The sequence below is a fragment of the Amphiura filiformis genome, chromosome 15 (assembly GCF_039555335.1).
Source record: "Amphiura filiformis chromosome 15, Afil_fr2py, whole genome shotgun sequence".
Classification (NCBI taxonomy): Eukaryota; Metazoa; Echinodermata; class Ophiuroidea; order Amphilepidida; family Amphiuridae; genus Amphiura; species Amphiura filiformis.
The window spans coordinates 35,035,276-35,062,082 of record NC_092642.1 but is presented as its reverse complement, the minus strand read 5'-3'; the positions used below and the strand labels follow the sequence as shown (position 1 = coordinate 35,062,082).

General features: G+C 37.4%; 1 protein-coding gene across 2 annotated transcripts; it reads left to right on the top strand.

Moving 5' to 3' along the window:
* The first annotated feature begins 471 nt into the window (after positions 1-471).
* Positions 472-26,807, top strand: LOC140171561 (dnaJ homolog subfamily B member 12-like). Of its 2 annotated transcripts, none has more exons than XM_072194836.1 (9): positions 472-862; positions 6,338-6,578; positions 7,960-8,105; positions 10,220-10,372; positions 13,852-13,976; positions 16,202-16,311; positions 17,335-17,389; positions 18,520-18,628; positions 19,149-26,807. In XM_072194836.1, the coding sequence occupies exons 1-9, from the start codon at positions 730-732 to the stop codon at positions 19,265-19,267; spliced, it is 1,191 nt and encodes a 396-aa protein (XP_072050937.1). In that variant the 5' UTR covers positions 472-729; the 3' UTR covers positions 19,268-26,807. The 2 variants fall into 2 exon arrangements, with proteins under 2 accessions (XP_072050937.1, XP_072050936.1); XM_072194835.1 differs by having other exon boundaries at positions 13,852-13,982.

Below are 26,807 nucleotides of genomic sequence, written 5' to 3'. Positions count from 1 at the left end.
ACATTTCCCTAATTTGTTATACAAACTAACAAGTCAGAAAAGATCATCATTACTCAACAATGTGCCGATGAGTGCTGTAATGTTAATTCAAGTAAGCTAATACAAAAAATATGGCTATTTACAGGTCATTACGTTGACATTGGTGATTTGAAGTTGATTTCTATACCCATATTTACTTCAAAATAAACACCAAGGGCAAAGGTTAAAATGAATCGAAGGGTTTTGTTATCATGTTTATGATTGGTCAATATTTTTCTACTTTCTTTATATTTATCAAGAATTTGTGCATAAATGATGTAATATTAAATAAAATTATAATGTAGTAGGGAGTATAGAAATAATATTTCCTAAATAGGTACATTAATAGGGTTATATGGTCCATGATGATGAAAATATGATCAAAATAACGTTAAATTTGATAATCCCCATCAACCAATTACAATCACCATTATTTGCATAGGTGTACATCAGCACCTCTTCTAATGCATCGTAATGGCAATTTCAGTCGGTAGTCATCAGTGAAAACCCGGTTGAAAACACGTTTATTAAGCCACTTTCTAGCCATATCACGTAAAAATGAAGAAGTTAAATACGTAGAAGATAAATCAAGTAATATATATCTGAAGTGATTTGACATTAGACTAAACATTTACGTAATTTTGGGTGTGGAATTGTAGCTTGCTTGTGTGATTTCCATATTTTCGTAGCTTCATTTTCAGCTGATCAAAAATGGAAGGAAACAGGGACGACAGTGAAAAGTGTTTAAATATAGCTTTAAAAAGCCTACAAGCAGGAGACAAGGAGAAAGCCATTAGATTTTTAAACAAAGCACAGAGACTTTATCCTACAAAGAAAGCAGAAGGTGAGTGCACGAGTGTATGTCATTCATGTCATTGGGACTCATAAGACGTGTCGTGGTACGGGGATGTGTCATGTTTTGGGCGATCTTTTCTTTTTAGTCCTAGAGACAGTAGAGTGGACCACCGGAGCTCTCCTGTCAGTCCTTTATTTTTGAGGAGCGCGATCGCGCAAGCGCTCCTACCATGCACCTCAAAGAATAGTCGGGAGCGAAAAATGTCATTGTCAAAAATAAATTACTCCAAAAAGAACTGTATCATGATCACTCTGAATAACGATCTATTGAAACAACTTGCTACTGCTAGTAATTAAAGGCTCTGCGAACGAAATAGTGCAGCAATCGACTTGAGAAACAATAACAAATCATGTCGATCAACACAATTTCGCCATCTAGTAGGTATGCTAGGTGAATTCAAATTTGCCATCAAACTGCATCATTTTACATTTAGGGATTCAATCATGTTTCACCGTTGTTCATCACCGTTTAACAACGATGCGGCACAGTCGTCTGCGTGGTTTATTTCAGCGAGGGCAGCTTTAGCTGCCCGAGCGAAAAACCACGCAGACGTGCCGGACGCGAGTTGTTAAACGGTGATGAACAACGGTGAAACATGATTGAATCCTTTCAACAACGAAAAGAAGCTAAATATCGTATAATTCACGATTATTTTACGAGGAATGTCAGTTAATCATTGCCATTCAGCCGTACAAAAACTTCGATGATTTCTCTTTTGATATCAGCAAAAAAAATACAGAATAAAACGGCAATGTTTAGCCGCTACCTGAAAAATACTGAATTCAACTTGTAAGCTGGCATACGCACAAAGGTTCCAGGCATGACGAATTTTACGCTGCTTTCTCGCGAACGCGTAGTCTCGTTCGCGTTCAAGGTACGCTACAGTAAAAGTGTGGGTTCATCACGGTTTAACAACGGTTGGCTCCTGTACAAAGGTATAGGAAGAGTTGTTGAAATCAAATTAAAGCCCTTGAGCTGAGTAAAGAAAGCCAAAACTGAAAACATTTTTGTCAGCACTTTCCGTAACAAAGTTACATCTTGTCAAAGATTGACTTTCATCAAAAAGATTCTGCTAGCAAAATTCCCCAAAACGGCATTTAGGGGTGTTTCTAGATCTCAGACTTAGTCTCATGGCGATAGCAGCTTTTTTTTAATGGAACTGCTATCAAAATCCTCTAAAATTCCATGTGCGACTTTGATTATCACCATAAAAAATCATATATTTGGGTCAAGTGAAGTATAGAAAACATATTTATGTAGGTTTCCTTCACCGACCTGTTCTCGAAAAAAAAATCAAATTTCTATGTAAATATGCATTGTGTTTGGGCCCCGGTCTCTGTTAACTAAGGTTTGCCTGGGATACCTACATCTAGACAACGTATCTGAAAGCGTGTGAAAAGTACTGATAAGTACTTGCCATTTTCGAGAGTCAAATTGAATACTTTAAAAAATCTTTTCTTTGGTAAGAGGAATAATGACTTTAATGTACATTGTATCTTTTACAAAAATGTAGTGACACACTTTTTCCCGCATGAAAATCAAGTTAAAGTCACAAAAAAAAATGTTGAAAATACAGCTTCAGCAACAAATAAACGATCATGGGCGGCACCATTTTGGATTCACATGATGTCACACAAGGGTACTAATTTCTATGCAGTGAAGCATTATATCGCGTTTATTTTTAAAGAAAAGGTCATGACCTGATAGAAAAAACACACGCTTTCATTTGATACCAAATACGCCCCATTTGGAATTGGAACATGGAAGTGCCGATTTTCACTGATATTTGCAGAAATTTGGCGTTATAAATGTTAAGTTTTTTGAGTATTTTCTTGGTCAAAAATGTTTCAACAACGGTCTAAGGAGGGCATTACACCCATACTACACCCTTATAAAATGAAATTTTAGAGTTTGGTGCATTGACCTGCAAGGGGAATTTCCCGAAGATAGTGGATTGGCGTATGGCTAAAAATAGCTTATTTATCTTGCGCTCTTTGACGTGACGACTTTTAACTTTCTTCTTCTTTTTTTTGAATTTCGGGCACCGGGCAGGGTATTTCCTGCCCGGTAATGTAATCTCGGTGGGTACCATGAGCCCGCCTCGAAAATCCCTGGCTTAACATTTACAGAATTACAGAAGTAGGCCAACTATGAGAAATATGACATTCAGAACATTAATAGCATAAATACATACTTAGTACAGTAACGTATAGGAAAAGCCTAGAACCCATGACATAGATTGCAGCACACTTGCAACAAATTAACCTACATGTAGCTTGGAATAAAACTAGTCACATTGTAAACTAGACATCGATATCAAAACAAGGGTACATAATCCATCTCAATACCTTGCTGGGTTACAAAGTTACAGTAAAAAATCAATTTGGGAGGCACGAAAAATCAATATTCCCAATACTTCAACTCATGCCTCAACCGTAGGCACCTCAACCGTAGGCACCTCCACCCCCTGACTCTGCATCGTTTGAAAATTTTGCAATATCTCAAAAAGTAAATACAGTGTGAAGTTTTTACTTTCCACAATTTTAGCTAGATAAATTAGCAACAAAATGAGACCAAAACTAGTTCAGTAGGCCTACCCCTCTTCATTCTTGAGATCTGAGGCGAAACATCCTAAAGAAACTGAAAAAAAAAATGTAACACCCCCACCTTTTCCTATACCCCAATTTATGGCGTATGACCAGATACTAAACACTACCAACATGACCGACGACGCGGTACGTAACCTTTATATGCAGGGTGCATCAAACGCCCCTCATGTCAACCATATTTTTTGCTTCTAGTTTCAAACTGTGCCATTTAACTAGAAAATCATCCCCTCCAAATTTAAATTCAATCGGAGTTCGGAAAGGGAGTCCGGTCCACCACCATGACCTTAAAGTTCGGACAGAGGCAACCAGTAAAAGTCCGGCCGGCAGCTATTGTATTTTATACAGTTATACACATACATTAATAGCCTTTAATGAAAGTTTTTATAGTTAGAGAATAAAGGTATTGTTTTTAGCCGCTGGAGTGCATCTATCGTCTCATATAACACGGGCGACATCATTATTTTACGCTAAAAATAATGATGTCGCCCGTGTTATATGAGACGATAGATGCACAACAGCGGCTAAAATCAATACCTTTATTCTCATTCTTAAACACTTCAATTCAAAATAATAAAAATATCATAAGTACGGTATTACAAATTTTAATCAAATTAAATTCTACATTTTACAAGGAATTACCTAGGGCTTAAAATCGATCAGTCCCGTTCTTGCAGTGCGCCTCCCATTGGTTCAAAAAGCGAGTACGCCTGTCGTGTCGATGCACACGCACTGACCCGTGTCATATCACACGGGTAAGAACCAATAAGATTGCAGGAACATTCTCAAGTGTTTAAGAATACTACATATCTCGGACAATACTCAATAAAATGCAAATCCATTTGAAGTAAGCAAAAAGGCAGCTATTTTCAGATATTTTAAGTCATAATAATAGCTGCCTTGTGCATGTTTCTCAATTTACAGCTGTTTCAATTTACAGCTGTTTCTGCATGGAAAATGGGGCCATCGTGCACTACAAGCTTAAAGTTTGTGCGTGGTAGGTGCTTTTAACTTAATGACAAATCAATCAGGCAGCTATTTAGTTTTCATTACCTTATACTGCACGTCACTGTGGCTGCCTAATGAATAACAATGTAATAAATGTACCGTACTTATCTTACCATTACTTAATATTTATCAGTCCATATGATATAAGTTTGGTAAATTAGGTAGTGTCATTCAGTTTACGCTTTCTCAGATTATGTGTCCGTTTTCTATCTTGCTCCACCACTTGCAAGACATTTTGATAATGTTCCTCAAGTGCTCTATCTGGGCAGCAGCTAGGAAATCTGCACCAGTGAGTTTCACGCCATGTTCTGCTGCATACCCCATTGATGGCTCTAACATTGCTAAGAGATTGCAGATAAGCTCAGGACTCCGGCCAAGTGTCAACATTGTCTGCTAGGAATTTGTCATTGATCTGCAGGATGTTCATAGTGAACCACAAGTCCTTGACTGCAAAATCAGCTAGGACTGTTGACTGGGTGATATTCTCAGGGTCAGGGAACTAAAAGGTGTTGTTTCTTCCTTCATTTTCATCTCTCTCTCTCTTCCTCTTTCTCTGCATTTCATTTAATATCTAGAGTTTGTCTGCGACCGCTTACGCTCGCGCTGCTTTAATTTGCGTGTTGCGCTATTTCTAGTAGGCCTACGCACACTTTTTAACATCGCGTTTCTCATTTTTGTTTTCCGCGCTCCCAGACATTCTCTATTTCATCACTTTAATAAAGTACTTTTGTACGAAACGTCAGTGAATTATTTTATATTAAAATATCGTTGAACAACACCTTTTTGTAAACTTCAAGTAGCCTTCTTGCTAAAGCCCGTCTCTCTTGTTCTGGTACCTTTCCACTGAAAAATAAGTAAAATTCAACTTTTTTTTTCAGATTTGGAGTATCTCTGGACCTAGCTAGAGCTAAATACTAAGATCTTTCATGGTTGAAAGTAAAAAAAAGCCCCCAAAAAAACATTTTGTGTCTTCAATATGCAAAGTTATAACTTGTGTTCATGTCATAGTCTATTATTTTTAGTGACCTTAAAATACATTGGATTTGAAATCATTAAAAGACTATGACATGAACACAAATTATAACTTAAACTGCATATTAAAGAAACAAAATGTTGTTGTTTTTACGTTACCATGAATGATTGCAACATTTAGCTCTAGCTAGGTCCAGGAATATGCCAAATCCAAAAAAAAAAAAAAAATTTAAAAACCAATCTGCCCGTCCATAGACGTCCTCTTTCAAAGCTGTGGAGGACAAACAAACAATAAAAAAATTTTGGCCTTACTGGTTGCCTCTGTCCGAACTTTAAGCTGACGGTGGACCCCCTTCTCGACCTCCGATTGAATTTAAAATTGGAGGGGATGATTTTCTAGTTAAATGGCACAGTTTGACACTAGGAGCAAAAAATATGGTTGACATGAGGGGGGCGGGGGCGCTTGATGCACCCTAATATGCACATGTATGGGCAAGTGGACTACGGAAAAGTCTAGCTTCTGTCAGGAATTCAAACAGACATGGAAATTATGTGCAATAAAATAACATGCACATAATGAGGAATCGGCCTTCCCCTCTGCAATACTTTGGAAATGTAGCTTATAGGACTCATATGAACCTATCTATTCTAAAGTCACCATGGTAAACCAAAACATACCAAGAAGATTCAATACTGTAGTTTGCAAACTTTTATCAAAATAAACATTTTAGCTTTGATATCATGTGGTTACCAAAGTAGATGAATGCCTGAAGATACATCATAATACCTGAAAAATTAGTTTTGTTTTGTGACATTGCATAATGTTATGACCATTTACATTTCTCTTCCCTTTTGATTTCTCCTTTACACACCACAGCCTTATTAACAACGTTACAAAATGGCCATTGTGCACAAGATGAAGCAAGTAAAGAACAAAGCAGCCAGAGTGAGGACAAGAGCGACGACTCGACAGATGGGCCCACAGTGAGACAGAGACGCTTCTCGTTCTCAAGAGACAAACCTAGTACAGAAGAAAAACCTGTTAAAAATGGAGATAAACCTAGTAATGGCACAGTTAATCTAGATTATACAGAAGAACAAGCTAAAGATGTAAATAGGTAAGTAAGGAGATAAACCTAGTAATGGCACAGTTAATCTAGATTATACAGAAGAACAAGCTAAAGATGTAAATAGGTAAGTAAGGAGATAAACCTAGTAATGGCACAGTTAATCTAGATTATACAGAAGAACAAGCTAAAGATGTAAATAGGTAAGTAAGGAATCGGACTAACTCCATCACTGTGTACACTGCGCGCATATACTTGTGTTGTGCTTCAGAGTGACAACTTATAACTTAACAGTTCTTATTTTGTCGGACTCATGAAAATATTCTCATGCGACTTTGCTTGTGCGCCATAGCGCAACTGCCTATTATAGCGGCTCCATGTTGTGACAAGATCGCGCTCTGAAGTTCTAAAAACAACAAAGTCGGTCAAAATTTGGACACAACTATGCAGTCTCAGCAGAGATGAGGTAGACTGAATGCAATTTTGCTGATGACAGAAATCTTAATCCCATGGGTACCACTGCCTTTCGTACATAGCCCTGATTTGGTAATTAAATCATATTTGACATGATCAAGGGAAATGAGTCGGATGTCGCTAATATTGATTTTTAGATATTGGTCTTAAAATTTTTTGTTTTATATTGTTTTCAGCGATTGATAAATTGACGTAACTTCGCAAAGAAAAGTCGTATCAACATGGGGTTTTCAGTTTTGGAAAGCTCTAAATGTCCTCTTTAGAAACCTACGTAAAACTCATTATTGAACAGGGTCAACATGTGACTCATTCCCCATGATCATGTCACATAATTTTTATAATCATCCAAATAACCAGTAAAAATCCCTAAGCAAAACACGCCCACTCAAAACCACTCTTACAGGTAAAGGTTCATTATCTATTTTTTGTTCTTCAATATCCACTTCTTGGAGGGTAGAGCACAACCGTTAACTGCATGGGCTGCTCGATGCGCAAAAAGGTTGACTACAAAGGTTAAACAATAGTACCCTTTTGTGCTCCAAGCAACGCATGCAGTTAACTTTTCTGTGCTCTAAGTAGTTGATATGTTGAATTATCAAGTGCATGTATGTGCCATAAAATTCACAAGGGGCTATTCCGGTTGAAATCCATACCCCCTATGGAAGACGTTACCTTAGTCTCCCACACAGAAGGTATATATATCAAATGCAGTTGCCCATTCAGATAACCCCATTTCAAATTCACACTCCCTGTGTGGAAGATTAAAGTCATGTCTTGACAGCCTTCCATAGGGGGTGTAGGCCTATATATTTCAACTGTAATCGCCCAATGACCACAAAAACAGGGCTTTTTTTTTTATGAATCGCTTCAAAATAGCTCTCAAGTTATGAAGTATTTTTGAGCTCATTCCTTGATAATAACATTTTCATTCAAAAATGCTACTATTTTTTTTTTACAGAATAAAGAAATGTAAAGATTTCTATGAAATCCTAGGAGTTGCCAAAGATGCCTCGGACACGGATATAAAGAAAGCGTATAGGAAATTAGCGTTACAGTTTCACCCAGATAAGAACCACGCCCCTGGAGCAGTAGAAGCATTCAAAGGTATTGTATAAAAATCTGTCTTTTGTTTTCAGACTAATAACTGCTTTGTTCAATACATTAAAGTAGGCCTGCTAAGAATACGCGATTTTGGAGGCCAAAAAATGCACGCCGATTTTCAAAAAAATGCAAAAATCCGCGATTTCCCGCCAAAAACGCAAAATCTAAAAAAAAAAAAAAATTTGGAGAGTCCCTGGACCTGGACCTAACATCAAGTGCTACCATCATTAAAAAAACAATTTAAAAAATTAAAAAAAATAAAAAAATAAAAAAAAAATAAAAATTATGCTTAAAAAAAATATTTAGAGAGTCCCTTGACCTAGAGTGAAGTACTGCAATCATTTGTGGGTGATTTAACAAATTTGGAAAAAAGTTACCAAAAATTACAAGTTTGTATCCAAATGGGACCGATTTGTAACTTGTGTTCACTGCATAGTCTATTGAAGATATAAAAATGCATTGGTTTTGTCTATATCTTAGATAGATTTTGAAGTGAACACAAGTTACAAATTAGACCCATTTTGATACAAACTTGTAATTTTTGGTCACTTTTTTCCAATTTTTTTTTTTTAGTTTTTTTTTTTAATGATGGTAGCACTTTATGTTAGGTCCAGGGACTCTCTAAATCCGCGAAAAAAAATTAAATTTTTTTTTTATAGATTTTTTAAAATGTCAAAAAACGCAACTGGAGCCAAAATACGCAAATTGCGGCGCAAATAACGCAATTGCGTATTCTTAGCAGCCCTACATTAAAGGTCTGTGACCCGATCAACACCCTCATCTCCATTTTTATGCCTCCACCGGAGTTATGCCTCCACCGGAGGTATTATGTTTCCTGGTTGTCCGTCCGTCCGTCCATCTGTCCGTCCGTCCGTCCGAGCTTGCGGGTGCAATATCTCGAACTGATAAGATGTACAGTGATGCAATTTGGTGGAGGGATGGTCATTGGCGGTCTTCAAATTCCAGTAGGTTTGGTTAGTGGGTCAAGGTCACCCAAGGTCATCTGGGGGTCATCTGAGGTCAAATTAGCAAAAAACGTCCTATGGGCATGAACCTTGGTGGGTACTGTAAACATTTAGAACCAAATTTTTTGAGGGTCATTTTGGGGTCATCCGGGGTCACCCAGGGGTCATCTGAGGTCAAATAACTTCAAACTGTCGTATGGGCATGAACCTTGGTGGGTACTGTAAACATTTAGAACCAAATTTTTGAGGGTCATTTTGGGGTCATCCGGGGTCACCCAGGGGTCATCTGAGGTCAAATAACTTAAAACTGTCATATGGGCATGAAACTTGGTGGGTACAGTCAACATTTAGAGACAAATTTTGGACGGTCTTTTTGGGTCATCAGGGGTCACCCAGGGTCATCTGAGGTCAAATAACTTAAAACTGTCGTAAGGGCATGAAACTTGGTGGGTACAGTCAACATTTAGAGTCAAATTTTTGGACGGTCATTTTGGGGTCATCCGGGGTCACCCAGGGGTCATCTGAGGTCAAATAACTTAAAACTGTCGATGGGCATGAAACTTGGTGGGTACAGTCAACATATAAAGTTAAATTTTTGGAAGGTCATTTTGGCCTTACATTCCACTCGGATAGTATCAAAATACTTCCTTGCTTCTGGTGCCAAAAATCAAACCATTTTGATGCAGACAAAATGGGTCAAGGATCTTTCATTTGTTACACCTTTTCTAAAAACCTACACTCTCATCTAGAGATGGCCAGTTCGGTGAAATTGCACCAGTTAAAATGATACGCGTCAAGGTGGAGGCATTGCGGCCGACGCTTTGCGTCGAGAACCGCGCAAGTCGAGAACCGCTCTAGTTCTCCATAAAAACTCTAATTTTGGTATTAGAAGAGAGCTCATATTTTTCTCATTACCCCATTGAATTTTAAACAACAAATTGTTGTCGTCATAAATAAAACACTTTTCAGCATAGAATATTTTCGCAGAGTTATCAGAGTTAAAAATACAGAAACAGGTTCTCAACTGTTTTTCAACTCATGGTCATGCTTTAACACTTTAAAAATTTCAAGTGTGCATGTAAAATTGTAATTTGATTAAATCACAGTGTTCCCCTATCCTTACTATTTGATTTGACATTGTCTCTTCCACAGCAATTGGAAAAGCATTCTCAGTACTCAGTGACAGTGACAAGAGGAAGCAATATGACTTGTACGGGGATGAGACTGAGAGGGCGACCGCTACTACAAACCATAGACACTTTCATCATCACAATGGCTTCTATTATGAAACCAGGGGTTTTGACGGTAAGATGTTAGGTTTGGTTTCAAGCTTATGATGTCCTTCTGCAGCTCGATGCCAAATTTTGCTACACTGTATGTACATCCTATGTACAATTCAAGGAATTCTATTGAGGAAGGACTGTACTTAAGGTTTTACCGTCGTCACCCGATTCGACTTGACTATTGCGCCTGTTTTCAACACGTGCATACTCCGCGTCGTGCTCGGCGTTGCGTTGCAGACATCGCAAAGAACGATGCGTGTTGTGCGTGTCAATGCTATTTTTGCGCACATGCGATAACTAGGGCCACAAAATAAAGAAAACAATGTTTACTAAACGAGTGTTGGTTAAATTGGTTAATTCTTTTTAATAATATTTTGGCCTAAATTAACCACTATATTATATGCCGCACAGTGTATTTTACCCATACGAAAAATCATTCCGTACGGACCGTACCGTGCATGCACGGATCACTGACAGTAACGCAATCAACCAATCAGCAGTTGGAAAATCGTTAACCCAATGACGCTATCGCTGCATTTTCATTGACAAAATTCAAAATCGCTCAAAAACACGAGTTTTTAATTGCAGATATTTAATTTTGTAATCATGAATGTCAATGCCTTACTCAAATTAACATTGTGTATTATCGTAGCGTTGAATGCGCTAAAGCTTGTGAGGCGGATCCTTCGCAAATTTGGCGGATCTTTTGTTTTTTGTGACATTAAAAATCCATCTTTCGCATGGCCGCTGTGTGTGTGTGTGTGGGAACGGGGTCTGCTATGCACGCATGGATTCTATTAATAGCGACCTGCATGCATAAACACTAGTACTGCTGACTGAGTGTACCAATCGTAGCAGGGTGTAAAATATAAAACAAAGTCAATGTTTAATATCAAATACGTTATGGGGTAAATATAAGCATTTGAATAATTTAACAATTATTTGAACCTGAAAAATAAATGAACATGAAAGTTCATGAGTGATTTTTCAACATATTTGACTGTTGGATAAATATGGGTGCTGCAGCTTTGGAGCTAAGGTAATATGGCGCATTACTTTGAAGTTGGTAATGGGTAAATTACACTGTGTGCCGTTAAAGGTTATATGTTTGTAGAACGTTTCATAATGAAACGCACTACAACAACATTAAAAATATGTTGTGAAAATGTTATTGTAGACATATATTATTTTGGCAACATTGTTCCAACTTAGAATATGTTTTTGATTGTTCATGTTTTTTATTGTTATTTTGATTTTTTTTTTAAAGTTTATAATCCAACATTTAAATGTTGTGTTATTGGGTAAAGACCTAGGCTACTACGTGCACTGAATTCATAATGCATGCGATACAGACAACACCATCAAAACTATTTAGTTTAAAAAATGTGTCATACATTTACAAAAAAATGATATCATAATTGGCCAAACGTTTTTCTACAGCTAGGAAACCCAATGTTTAACTTTGCTTTAATTGAACTGCAACAATTGATGATATGAATCCACCTCTCGATAAACGGCACTAAGCATGCTATGTAGAACTGCTTATAATAATCGTAGGCCTATAGTCAAACACTTTCGCCAATGGTGTCAAACGCTTCGTTTTAACCATGCTTTAACATGTTTAATAAATCCTCTTTTAGGTCATTCGAGTCAGGTGAACATAGTGAAAGCTGAAAATTCCTCACTTTATGTATAAACTTGATAACTCTTTGGTCCAATATCTTTGCAGAATGGGAGTCTTTCTTACACCCGTTTATGACACACCAAATTAGAATTAGGCTAAGAATTGTAAGACTTCATTAAGTCTTTTATAGTCGACATCATTATAATTGTTTATATTATGGACACTTATTTTTGCAGTGAAAACTTTCCTGCGTAAACAGATAATTCCTTTTTTGTGGCCATATGCGTACACAAACGCTGATCCGGCATTAGATCGCGCTTGTATGCCAGCGCCTTGGTACGCACCAAAATATCCATGTACGCAATTGACTACGCATGGTGTCGCAGAAAAAATGCATTTTTGACCAATTTTGGTCAATTTCCGCGAAAACGAGGTCCGTACCCCCAATTTTTTTTGCGCGATTTTACAGAGCTTTTTCTTTTTCATAACATATATAAAATTTAAAAAATTTCGTCTCGACAATTTTTTTATACAACGCAAAAGGTGGTATATTTTGGACAAATTGCTGATTTTGCCATGGAAGTGTACAGAGATTTTTGGAAATGTACACCTCTTTTAAAACGGCTGTAGCTCAAAAGTGAGGTCCGGCACCCCCTGTTTTTTTTCCTGAATTATTATCTACACATATTAACGTACAAAATATGTCAATTTAAAAAATTTGGTCGATAGGTTTAGTAACGACGGTAAAACCTTAATACCATAACTACTTAATTCCTCAATAAAGTGTTAACTCTAGTCTAACCCATGAATATCTTACACCAAGGATGTATGTACATGTACATTCAAATTTTCAACACTGCAATTTAGCCATGAAATTGGGCTACACAGAATGAGAAAAATTGGTTTTTTTCCCAATTTGGTGATTTTAATTAGTTTATTGCTAAATTTATGCCTGGAAAAATAGGGAATTCAGGAAGGTCATTCCTAGAAAATGTTGGTATCTGGAAAAAAATTATACTTCTACAGGTAAAGAAATAATTGCCTTGTTGCCATAGTTATGGATTGCGAAATAAAAACATTGCGTCATTGGGCAGGAAAAACCTTGTATGTGTGATTGGCCCTTGAATATGCTTGAAGCAAAACCTATGTAACTGGTTGGCAGTTTTGTTTTAAACATGTTCAGGGCCCACAAATACATAGGTTTTTCCTGCCCAACGACGATTGTTCTGATTGTTACTTTTGCTTAACTCTCAGTCAAATCATATGCCAGGGGTTTGGCAATGAGGAACCGATTAGATCGATCATTTCCGAATCGGTCCGATTTTGGCCTTACCTGACCGGAATCATGGAGAGGGGATCGGAATCATGGAGAGGGGATCCCATCATTTGCTGATCTAATGAAGCGATTCGATATTTTCATGCAAAATCATGTAATCTGACGTCAAAATTCACGACAACAATTGGCTAACACATCATGTTTATCAGGGTGAAACTGGTTTTTCCTTATTTTAACTATTTGTCATCAGTCAAAGTTGATAGTTGCAGATTATGGTGGGCGCTCCCTAATTAATTGGCAAGGAGTATAGGACGTGTTATTTTGGGATTTTACATTATATGGATCAGATAGGCCAATTTACAAGCAAAATAATCAGTGATCGGTAGATTCAGACCTAGGGTAGATAGGCTCATTCAATAGTGTCTGTGAGCAGATCCCTATTACCCAACAAATATGTGGTAACAAAATTCCAACTAACTGACCTGTATGTTTTTATGCCGTATTCTAAACGTGCTCCACAAAACAACCTGTAATTTAATGGCAAATTGACTTTGTCTTTCATTCCCATTACCTAATTTTGTTTTATGGTGTTTTTTTTCAGATGATGAATTTTCACCAGAGGATCTGTTTAATATGTTCTTTGGAGGCGGTTTCCCAGATTCACACGTAGCGCATAGAAGACAAAGATTTAGGCAACATTATACTAGGACATCTAGAACAGAGGAGGTAAATGTAAGTGAGTGACAGGAGGATACACACACCTATAGTTTGATACAAAGGCAATAAACCTGACATGTTCATGCACAGTTTAATTATCAGGCCTCCCAAGAGGACTAAAATCCTGTGTCGACTCGGCTAGTCCACTCATGAAAACATCTAATTGTCACTTTGTTGGCCCAGCGGTACAAAGACGTATGTCCTTTTAGCTGTTGAACATTTGTGTAGAGCTAAGCAGCACAAAGAAGTAACTCCATTTGAAGAGTACCTAAAATGGAGTAATGCGCGGTAACTAATGGACTAATCTTCTTGATGCTGCCGAGACCTTGGTCTATTTTAGATGCAGTCATTCATAAAGCAACTAATGGAGATACATCCTTGTGCCGCTGAGCTATCTTGAATCAAGCTGTAGACTGTGTTGCCTCCTATGTCCTCCCTAAGCAGCACAAAGAAGTAACTCCATTTGAAGAGTACCTAAAATGGAGTAATGCGCGGTAACTAATGGACTAATCTTCTTGATGCTGCCGAGACCTTGGTCTATTTTAGATGCAGTCATTCATAAAGCAACTAATGGAGATACATCCTTGTGCCGCTGAGCTATCTTGAATCAAGCTGTAGACTGTGTTGCCTCCTATGTCCTCCCTAAGCAGCACAAAGAGGTAACTCCATTTGAAGGGTACCTAAAACGGAGTAATATTTTTGTGCTGCTGAGCTCATCAGAAATGCGCGGTAACTAATGAACTGATCTTCTTGGTGCTGCTGAGACTTTGGGTCTATTTTAGATGCAATCATTCATGAAGCAACTAATGGAGATACATCCTTGTGCCGCTGAGCTATCGACTTACTATCTTGAATCAAGCTATAGACTGTGTTGCTTCCTATGTCCTCCCTAATGTCTAACCAATCATCTTCAGATTGGTTATACCGATTACGGATTTTCAGATTCCAAAATCGGCCCAATCAGATACCGGTTGCGATTATTTTTCAATGTGTAAACAAATAGTGTCACTGCAGAATCGCACATTTTAGACTGTCACAAAGTCTTAGAGTATAATAGTATAATGTCTAACCTTTATAATAATTTATTTACTAACATTTTGTCTTAAAAAGTTGTTTTCGTATTCTACTCACCTGGGGCTCTTGAATTTTCTGACCATTGATGAATTAAAGTCAGGGCGGATTTAGGGGGCGCGCCGCTACGCCTCTATTTTTTTGACTAGCAAAGGCGCCGCCTAACTTAAAATACAAAAATGAAAGAAATGTAAAAAAAATGAACAAATTCGGTCATGAACAGCAAACAATGGGCCAAAACCGTTGAGTTTTTGAGGGGTAACCCCTTAACAAACAATTTTTTCAAATGCGTCGACCAAAAGGCGCCTCTATCAAAAAATTCCTGGATCCGCCCTGAAAGTGTACACGCATTACGAGTGTATGCTGATGACACTAAATTCACTGTTTTTTTATTACTACCTTAGCAAACCTGTGACATATTCTGCTGGTTTACAATTGGTGAAATGTGAAAAAGGCGAGAGTCTGAACTCTCCATAAGTGCTAAACACTTATTGATTTTCATGGGTATATTGGCTGATTCCATTGTTCTCTGAAAGGGAAAGATTTCTAATGCTATTCGCTGTAGCAGTTATGTAATAATCGGATTAACTACCATAGCAATAGGTTAAAACAATTTTTGAATATATCGCTCTGCACTACAAGCAGGTTGCACCCATCATGTATATGTCTGTTATCATAGATTGAATTCAAAGATACTAATCTTACAGGTGCGAGTGATCAACATGATATGAATATTCTATAGAATTATGATCCAGGTCTATATCCCTGTTCTTTGACATCTATGGTTTCAATGCAGAAGTACCGCATGAACAAATTTATACAGAAATATATTCAAAAATTGGTTAAACCTATTGCTATGGTAGTTAAACCGATTATTACGTCACTTCTACGGCGAATTGAAGGCTTGCATTTTTTCATTTGTTCAACATTCAGCTTGTTCAACAGCCAATCTACAACAAAGACCGGATTACTTGTGACTCTCAATAGGGTTAGGGCAGTACAGGTAGAGTTAGGTTTACCATGTCGGACAAGTGGAGTGTTGAACAAAAGACTTCCAAAAAGGGTGGCCAGAAGCAAGACTACCGCATCAACTTGCTGCTCTGGCTACTCATAGTTTGATATGTTTTTACATAACATATAAATTTGTGCCTTGTACTTTCCAGGCCCAGTATACCTTCTTATTACAAGTTCTACCTATCCTAATGTTGGTAATCATCTCATTATTGTCAACGGCATTCATCGCCGATCCACTCTTCAGTCTTACTAGGAAAGGGTATGTAAACAATTTAATATTCAAATCAAGCATTTCCTTGTAATTTCCATATTGTGATGTTCAGTTAATAAAAATGGGCTATTCCAGTTGAAATCCACACAACCCCTGTAGAAGATTTTGGAAATATCTTCCACAGAGGGAGGATGTTTTTCAAATGTAATTGGTCAGGGTTAGTCATTTTGAAACCCATACTCCCCTTGTATATGACTTTACCTTTATCTTCCACAACTGGAGTGAGTATTTTAAATGGAAGATACCCAATCGTCTATTCTATTCGAAACTTATAATCCCTCTGCGGAAGACTTAAGCTAAATCTTCCACAGGGGTAGTGTGGATTTTAAATGGAATAGCCCAATGGTATCACTTGTTGAGAGAGAAATTGTACTTAATGCTCGCATGCTGAGATGTTGATGCATACAAATTATGCATGAGCCCTATGGTGTGTGTTGGGAGGGGGGAGTGCATTGGCTGCATCAATAGTCAGGACAAGTATACTCTGGTTGCTCTACAAAAAAGGTATAAAAATCAAAACCACTAATCCCTCCAATTAGCTCCTGCTGATTTCCCATTATAGAACTATCTACTTGGTGTGAAAAGTGTGCCAACAGGTTTCATAATAACATTATTACATAACAATGTTCGATCTTTTGGATTGTCTGCTGTGGTTTATCATTGGGGTGGGCTTGCCCAACTGGAAGTGTAATTGACCAAAGGGGGTAATTATCAGTAATTGGGCCTGGATTAATCCCCTTTTTCGTAGCAAAATCCAACTATACATTATTGTGTCCAATCTCTCAACAAGGGATCTGTATTTATTGACCTGTTTCTTGCACAACAAAAAATTTCTGTTATGTTTTATAGCAAACACAGTTCTAAAAATGTCAGAAAATTTGACCAATATCACCTTCAAAAAAATGAATAAATCCTGAAAGATGCAAATGCACAGCGAATCACATATCAATATTTCGTCACATATCTGTTTTGTGTCACTAATGTATTGCTCCTGAATACTTTTTTTTACAGAACTTATACCATTGAAAGACAAACAGGGAATTTAAATATCAAGTACTATGTAAAGGCAAGTAGAATTATGATGTAATTTGTGACTGGACGCGGCGAATCAGCCGTAAAGTCGGCCCCGGTCAATTTTGTTTTATTTTGTGTTTAGAAAATATATACCATAAGCTTTAAAATGGTATATCATTTGACTTCAAACGATATCCAAAAGCGGGGTTATGATTTGTTGAACTCTGTTCCTTCGACAAAATTGTATTTTTTATCGGTTCTACATGTGTTTCTTTTTCTACATTTCTGGTAATAAATATCCAACAGTCATAATTGGCGGTCATTTCAAATCATCCCCAAGTCAACGAGGTTCAGAAATATCCTCTCATTGTTCATTGTTGATTATACATACCTAGACAAAATACAATGCTTTGTTATCTACCACTTGAACAGGATTTAGCCAAAGCAAACAAAGACAAGAACTATTCTATAGAAATAGGTAGAAGCTTATTATCCTCTTCAGCAGCAGTAGTATTATTGATTGATTTAAACAGCGTTTGATAAGATACTTGTCGCAAAGAATTGATACACCTATGAATACGACCTTCACTTACATTTTACACTTTAACTCAGAATACAATTTGCCGAGTTTACGGCTGATTCGCCGCGTCCACTCACATTTGTTGTTTATTCAGGACCTTCCTTCATCTAAAACAATCTATGAACAGTGGTTTGAAGAAGTGGGAATTCATGGTTGTCACCAGCCAGGCCCGTAACCAGGATTTCATGGGGGCCGATTTTTTCGCTCACTTTTGCTCACAAATGGGGTTTTGGGGTCAAAAGAGGACTTTTTATGCCATTTGGGGGGAGGCATTTGTCCCCCTCGACCCCCTGGTTACAGGCCTGTCACCAGCCCAAGTTGAGTAGTAGCGAATTTACTTGCAGAAAAACACCTGTCTGAGACATATGTTAGTGCGCCACCTATTGACAAAACTGCATTAACTAAACAACAATGGCACATCATAAACGATCGAGTGGTGGTGTATGTCGCTGCAAATTGAAGTTTTATAAGCATGTATATGTGAAAAATTGTAGATTTTTGCCTAGATTTTTCCAATGTTTCGCAGTAGATTTTGTTTAGAATGGGTGAGAAATGACTAATTTTATTTTGATTTTATCCTTCCTCTGTCTTCACACCAACAGAAAGATTTTGTAAAGCAGTATTCAGGTCAGATACACCTCGTAGAGCGGAATGTAGAGGATGAATATCTAGAATCACTTCGAGGAGGCTGCTATAGGGAAAGAGTACAAAGTAAGCAATTTTTCCTTACATATGTCTTACTCTTTGAGCAAAAATGTATATGATAATGATCAGCATTCACACTTGACTATGCAATGGCAAAATAAGCCTTTTTTCATCCGGATAAACGTTTTCAACTTTTATTCGATATTATAAAAATATAATTAACATCAATCTTGAGTAGAGTCTGACTTACCAGCTACTCACGCTGGAGGATCTTTGAGAAATCCAGAAGGTTTCTGGTGGAACTGTCATAAGTTTTACATTTGGTCTTGGCAAATGAACTCAAAAATAGCTCATTAATTAACAGACTTGTTGAACCTCTTCAATCAAGTAATGATTGTGGTTGTGATGGAGGCGTTGCCAGCGATCAAACATAAACACAGGTGTTATTGATTACTGTTTGTGCAAAGATAATATTTCTGAGCATCCTCCTTTGGTGACTTAATTATATGAATGTTAACTTGCAAATCAGCACTTACATACCTACTAACAAGTGTTTCTCTTTATTTCTGTTTTTACCCATTTACAGAAGAAAACACGATGCAAAGGGCAAGATATTTTGGTGACAGGCGGATGTACGAAGAGGCACAGAACATGGGCACTCCTTCATGTGATAAATACAGGGAACTTTATTCTAGAGTTTCGTAGGGTAAAATGAATTCAAGCTTGCTTGCATTCCAGAATAATAGTAGTAGTAGTAATAATAATAATAACACCTTACACACATATGCCCACACACACACAACAGAATGGCAATGTATATTTGGATTTGAAAATTGATAATCTTGCCACAAGCTTTTGCCACCTCACTTTTCTTTCCAGTATGAGATAGAGGCACTAGAATCCACAACATGCTCATCTATCAGGGCACAGTTCTTTAACCTCAATGCATTTGTACATTCATTGAATGACCTTTGAAAATTTGAGGACAAAAAACTCATGCTCTGCAACTTGAGGTCAAATTTTGCACTATTATTATTTGATTGAAGTTATTGAACTATGCCATTGGGATGCGGTCATTGTGGTCCATAGTGAGGGTTTCCATTCAGAGAAGATGTCTTACACTTCCCAGAATCCATTGCATCATGATACATCATTTCATTGAATGACGCTCCCGTTGCTTTGTACAGGTTCCCTTTATTTTCATTTTGAGGTTAGACTGGCTGAACGTGGGTCGTTAGTCAAGAAATGAGCATATATTGCAAGATCTGGATGTGCTCTGTTCATTCAGGTGCTATCGACCCATGTTGCACTAGATAGTAAATCGCTAAAGAAAATTGAAATAGGAGAAATGCATTGTGGAAGTGCATGATATCTTCTCTAATTTCCACTTGTGTCACCGAAAATTTACAGGTTTTCAGGTTTGTTTGAATTGTACTTCAAGCCACATGTTATTTTTTTCCATGTGTTCGCTAAAAGCACTTGATAACACCTTGATTAAAGTAAATTGCTGTAAACTTTTGACGGTATCGTACTCCTGCGATGTTGACAAGGTACAACTCACAACACGTATGGTGACGAAACTTACGACGCGCAAAGCGCACATGTTACGCATCAGAGACACCTTGTTAACATCACGTAAGTACGCTCTCGTCAAATGTTTACAGGAATTTACTTTACCTGTGAAGTGACAAGTACCATACATATTCAAATTACAGGATATCGGTAAACTTGCCACTTTGTTGCTCTGCTCAAGGAATAACTGTGTAATACCTTTTTTTTCCCCGTTATTTGGGGTATTTCATTTCATTGCCTCACATGGGTCCCTGCCTTTTGTACTTGGTGTGCCCGATTTAATTCAATGCAGTGGCAATTTGCTGGGGTCTTGAATTCAATTGGCAACATCTGTAGATTAAATTCTGATCTCCCCATGGTTCATTTAGAATTGGGTAAATGAACCATACTCCTGTCCTTTGGAGGGGATGTTAAGCCGTCAGGCCGGTGTATAGAGAGTCATACCATACGTATATTGCAGTCAGTTTCAAAAAGAGTAGGGTGAGATCCCCTGACTGGCCAATCCGTCCCAGTTACATCTAAAGATGTGCTTCAGCACTGAGTAATGGCTATAAACATGTCATAATATAATAAAATTACAATATATCAAATTTCACAGTTGATTTCCTGTTTGCCAAACTCTATATTCTCTAACTCAAAGGTCATGGGTAAAGAAATATAATTAAAGACAAATATAAAAAGACTAGTTTGCATCTGACGTCACTGTCAATCAAATTCTCTACGATCCTTGATTGGCTAATAGTGCGTATAAGGAAGGTCGATTCATCTGGCTGGTGCCGATCGGAGAAAAGGAATAGCAGTGAATGGCTAAAATTACGTACTCTTTCAAGGCAAAAAGCAACTTTTCTAGGCATTGTGGACATGGTGCCTTCGGTTAAGAAAGTTTCCTACTATTAACACCTAACTTTTGAGATGGTTTGTATGTTTGATGGTGCAAAATTAACAATAAGGCGCCCGGTTTTACCGCCGTGTTCAGCAACTCATATCATCACGACACTTGTAAACAAACCATGCTCGGAGTTTGATTGACAGATGACGTCAGACGCAAACTAGTCTTTTTATCTTTGTCTTTCATTAGAGGCTATTCCAGTTGAAATCCAAGACATGACCTTAATCTTCCTCACAGGGAGTGTGCATTTCAAATAAGATAACCTGAATGGGTGACTCCATTTGAAGACTACACCCCCTGTGTGGGAGATTAAGGTCATGTCTTCCACAGGGGGTGTATGGATTTCAACTGGAATAACGTAGAGAGCATCTCAACTATTTATGGCACAAAGTCACATGTCAACAATCTATGTTTCAGAACTTTTTGAGTGACGGAAAAACTCAAGATTCAACTATTTTTTAGCACAAGTTGATCAAAGTGTAAGAAGTAGAATATTCTGGAATGCAGGCAACCTTCACGTAGCTAATAAGATCCATTTTCTCCTGTAAGTTATACAGGTTAGAGCATATTACATGTATAGCATAGATATTCGGATTCCAGATTTGGTACAGATACGCACAAGACGGGTTTAGACTTGTGTCCACTTGCAATATGCATTAAAGTTGTGTAATTTCTTTGTGTACACTGGTTTAAAGTAAAGCGTTTCAGACACTTGTTTGCTTACAGTTGAATTGCTTGTATTGTAACACCTAAATTCACCTTTCACAATATGGTTAGATTTTCAGACCTGAAACAGTTCAGCTTTTTTGCCGATTTAAGCTATTTTGCCCAAATATCACTCTGTTTTTCAGCTTTTTTCACTAAATGTCAGTTTCAGGTCTGGGTTTTGTTCGCACGTCGCAGGATATCAGATTCTGGCTTGCTAGTATAACCGGAACGAACATTCTGATCAACATTTTCTATGTAGATTGTGTTTTTTGTTGTTGAGTCGGATCAATATTGATGCAATTATATGCACATGTGCAGGCACCAAAGGCACTAGACCTAAAGAGAACCTTCTTGGAAGGTTCTTTGGTTCTAATATCTTTGGCAGGCACACACACACTGACACACAACTTGTGAGCAAGTAATCATGATATTAGACAAGTATGTGCCATATATCAGAGTTACATCGGTGCACAAAACACTTGGTATCTGCACATAATTATTCTCGTTTGCGCACATGTAAGACACATCTAAAATGTGTTATTTTACTGGGAAAGTGAACATTTTTGTGCAGTTTCATGTGTTTGCCAATGTGAACTGTTTCAAGTTTTTAAATTTGCAATTGTATGCTTCCTAACCTTGACCTATAGGCAGCTTGCACGAGAGGTTGCAAGGACTGCATGGAGATCAATACAATAACCTGTTAGGAATACCGCAACATATCCTGGTATAGCAGATGAATGTATTGTACTCACAGAATTAAAACCAGAGAATCTGGACTCCCTATACCAACATGCGCTGTCAGCTATGGGGGAGCGCAAAAAAATCACTTTTTACAGTATTTGGAACAGTTATTTGTAGTTCAATGAAGTTCATGTCTAACTAATCTCAATTGCAATTTGCACCTGTTGTGATTCAACTTGATCAAAGTTAATTGCGATAAATCTTTTTAGGTCGTCAGAATGGAGACCATATTACAGCATAATTTGTGTGTCTTGTGTTTCTGTCAACATTATGTAGTATACAGTTTTACGTAAGGCGTTTTGGTTAAAATTTGGTTTCATTTGAATAAATGGTGTCATGTGACCTGTTTAAAGTTTTTTGCAACCAAACTCTTTAAAAGCTGCACTATCGTCAGGCGGCGGATGACATGATCGAGCCGCAACTCGTGAAACCGCCTCGCCGTATGGCATTTTCCATATACTGGTTAGTTTTGTGGGGTTCATTATCGAACCCCAACGGTTTTAGCTTGTATTTATATTATTTATCAACATAGGCCTATTTGTTTGTGATATTTCAAGCGTTTTAAAATTTCAAAATAATCCCATTCAATTACACGGTTGACGATGAAAATTTACTGAATTTAGGGACTGCACGTCATACACCACCTGACTATCGTATACAAATATTGAATGAGTACAACGGTAAGAATATTTTCACGCGGTGAAATATGGACTGGCCCATAAATGCCATTCCCCACGTTGTAAATCACCAGGACAACAAAATAAATTAAAAATAATAAACTAAGGTATATTTAATCTAGAAACAACACCCACACCTGTTCAAGCCGTCCAATTGAGTGTTTTGCGTTCTAAATTCGGGTAAATCCGCCCAAATATCCGGTATTGGGCGCTTTTTTGGAAGCTTAAAAAATTGGGCTACTTTAGAATCCTTTACCGCGGCCTGGCGAGTCAATGTGCCGTGCCTTGACGCTGAAAAGTTTTGGCAACACTGACTATTTGTCCCAGTGTGCAGCAGTTTTTGAAAATGGTTGGTTTGTAGTATTCACAGTAGATCCATGCTAATAGTCCTTGCAAATTGAGTTTGAATCCTTGGAAATCTTTGAAAAAACATTTTCAGAAGAGACATAGCTGCATGAATCGTACATAGATTACAATCGGTGCACTTGTGTCTGTATATGAATTAGTGTTATATAAGTACAATGCCACTGTTGATTAGCCCTACCACAGGGGCTTTTGTAAACATGCTATACTCAGAGACATGCTATACTCCAAGAACTGCTCAAACCCAGTGACTGCTCCACTCCGAGAAAAAAGGTAGGAGGGAGTGGTCACTGGGTTTTGGAGTTGTCACTTGGTTTAGGAGTTCTCTGGATATAACACTGGGTTTTTTTTGGGATTGCCGCCAGGGCTTAGCTTTCGACGAGAATCACAGAATTGATTCTCGTAAGATTCGATGGTGAGAATCAACTTCTCTCAGTGTATCATACAGCAAGTGCAGTGACTATGATGGATTTTGATTCTTGCAAATCAAGACGAAATCTAGGCCCTGGCCGTGGTTAAAATGCCCTAGAGCTACAGTTGATGGACAATTGCTTGTAGGGGAAAAAATGTTGACAAATGTGTAATTTTTGCAAGGTGTCCTCAAACTTCTATGCATTAAATTCAAGAAAATTAGTATGTAGTCCTGTATATCTGTTTTACATTCTTCATAAATCATGTGTTAGAATTAGTTTTATCTTTGTTAATTATGCCGAGTTAGAATGCAAATTCACGTGTACTGATATTAAGATATCTAAAAGCGATTTTATGCTCCAAATTTTATACAAAATCGCTTCTGGGTGTATCAGATATTGTAACTTGAATGAATTGTTGGAAATTGTGTGTTCTATGTTAAAAATCCTGTACATTTTATTGATATTGATGATAGGCAACTGATCAACAATCAATCAATTTTTTGTGAGTACAATTGTTGATCAATACATTGTGTACCAGGTGTATAGAAAGTTCAGTGAATCACTGAATTTTGCACCAATAATTTTGAGCTGAAGTGCAATGTTTAACTTAAGAGTGTGACAAAAATACACAAAGGATTTGGCTTTTTGTAGTATAGGCCATGGGTGATCGCACTTTTCATCTCTTATTGAAGAGATTATTGGACATTTTTCTCTTTGCTAAAAAAATCCTCTTTGTATAATGTAATTCATTCACATGTCGAGTGCTTAGAGCACAAAACATAACTGCTAAGTCTGCTTGGAGCGCGAAAATGTCAACTGCTAAGGTTAAATTAACTTAGCAAAGGTGGTTACATGTAGTTAACCTTTTGTGTGCCAAGGAGTCCAAACAGCTTTTTGCTGACTTGACAAGAGTCTGAAGTAGTGACTGTTGAATTTGTAGAAATGTAGTTTTGCAAATGGTATGTGCATAGTTCAGTGTGCAGCATCATCATGTCCATATTGTTTTAGACAGTGCAAATCAATGGATGGATTGAGATTTAACCAGTCAGGCAGAACCAAAGAGTACCGAATCTGCCATCTTTGCATATCGTTCATGGAAGGCGAAATAGCTTACCTCTGGATTATTTGTATGTACCCGGCAAACTTCAGATCAAAGGGCGTTGTTATTTGTGTTTGTCTTTTGTGTGTAACTTGCTGTGCCAAAAAAGCCTGTGTTAATCTCTGCATGCATGAACCTTTATTACGCTCAAGCTTAAAGATGCCATTATCATTCTGTTTCAGGGTTTATTAGCTGATAAATACCAGAGGTACATTATTTGGTCTCCATGAGCGACAAACCAATATGGTGGGTTTGCCATAATATTACACACTAGGGAAATTTTGAGTGGATACTCTTTGGTTCCAATCTCTTTGGATGAGACTAATATTATTAAGTAGATTGTTTTTAGTTGCTTGATTGGGGGGGCAACTGCATGCTTTATATAATGCGATTAAGTTTCTTGAACACAAAGTAGAACATTCTGCACAAGGGTCATTTGTCTTAGCTTGTTACTTGGGGTTATAACTTATTGTATTTCATGTACTTGCTATATACTCCTGTATTAAAGCACTTAACAAGTACAAATGTAACTCATACACTTAATTACCCAGAAAAATAGATCTTACAAGGAGTGGTTCATAGGCTATTCATCATTTGTGGTGGATTTTTATATGAACTACAGTAAACTAAACAAATAGGTATTGTTTTGTTAACTACCAATTCTCAAAGATAATGTACATTATTCTTATCATTCAGTCTGCCCCTTCATGTTCTTTAAAAATGACCAAAAATTCCCTGCAAGTGCCTCATTATAATCGATTGGTTGGGACTACATGTAGCGGAAAGCAAGTATGGTATGCCAGTATAATAGCAAATTTATAATTACTGGTGGTACATGCAGTTGTTATTCCCCCCTGTAATGTGTTATGTTACTACACGAATGTTAATAGTACAGGTCAAGGTTATAGGTCATATCATACTTAGAGGTTCAGTAATTGTATGAAAAATCACTGGTTTATTAACTGCTGGTATAGTTTATTTTGCTTCCTTGAGAGAGTGACATCAGCACTTCGTCTGAATTTCTTTGGCATGTACAGATGTACTGCCTTCTATCACGCATGTAAACATGCCAGTTCTACCGAGTCGGCGCATATGATTTAATACTACAGGCACTGGATCACACGCTGACATCACTCATTCGAGGAAAGCATAATTGATTAAAGTATAGCAGTAATGTGCTGTTCATACCAGTAATTTAGTTGTGGCCAAAGTCATAGAATTCTGATCTCTGAAGCAGATGTTCTAACAGGGACTGCTAACACGGTCTTAGCTAGAAATTGAGGGTTGCCCGTCATTTGAATAAATTTGCCTGTCCTAATTTGACCTTTAAAATATTTACCAGACATCTATAGCCCATTGGGGTTCAAAGAGTTCAAATATGTGCTGATATGGCCTTGTTCTACAATTTGGGTCTACTAAAAAGGGCAATTAGCTTTTCAAAACATACAATTTATGATATAGCATCTGTCAAAGGCATTGATTTTGCCCGTCCCAGGAGCAAACTGGCCGTCTAAAATGACGGCCAGACATGTGGCTAGCTAAGACCCTGACTGCTAATCACTATTTCAGTTTTATTTCTTTTCCTATAAAACAAGCAAAACAAAATTAAAAAGAAAGGAGCAACAAGATAGCCAATGGGTAGTACAATACAGCCATACTTAGTTTACTCTTATTAATGGTCAGTTGGTGTTGACCAAATTCAAAGTTTGAGCAATTTTGTGTATGGGATTTTAATGAAGTTTCTTAGCAAAACAAATTACAAGTTTGTGTATTACATTAGTGT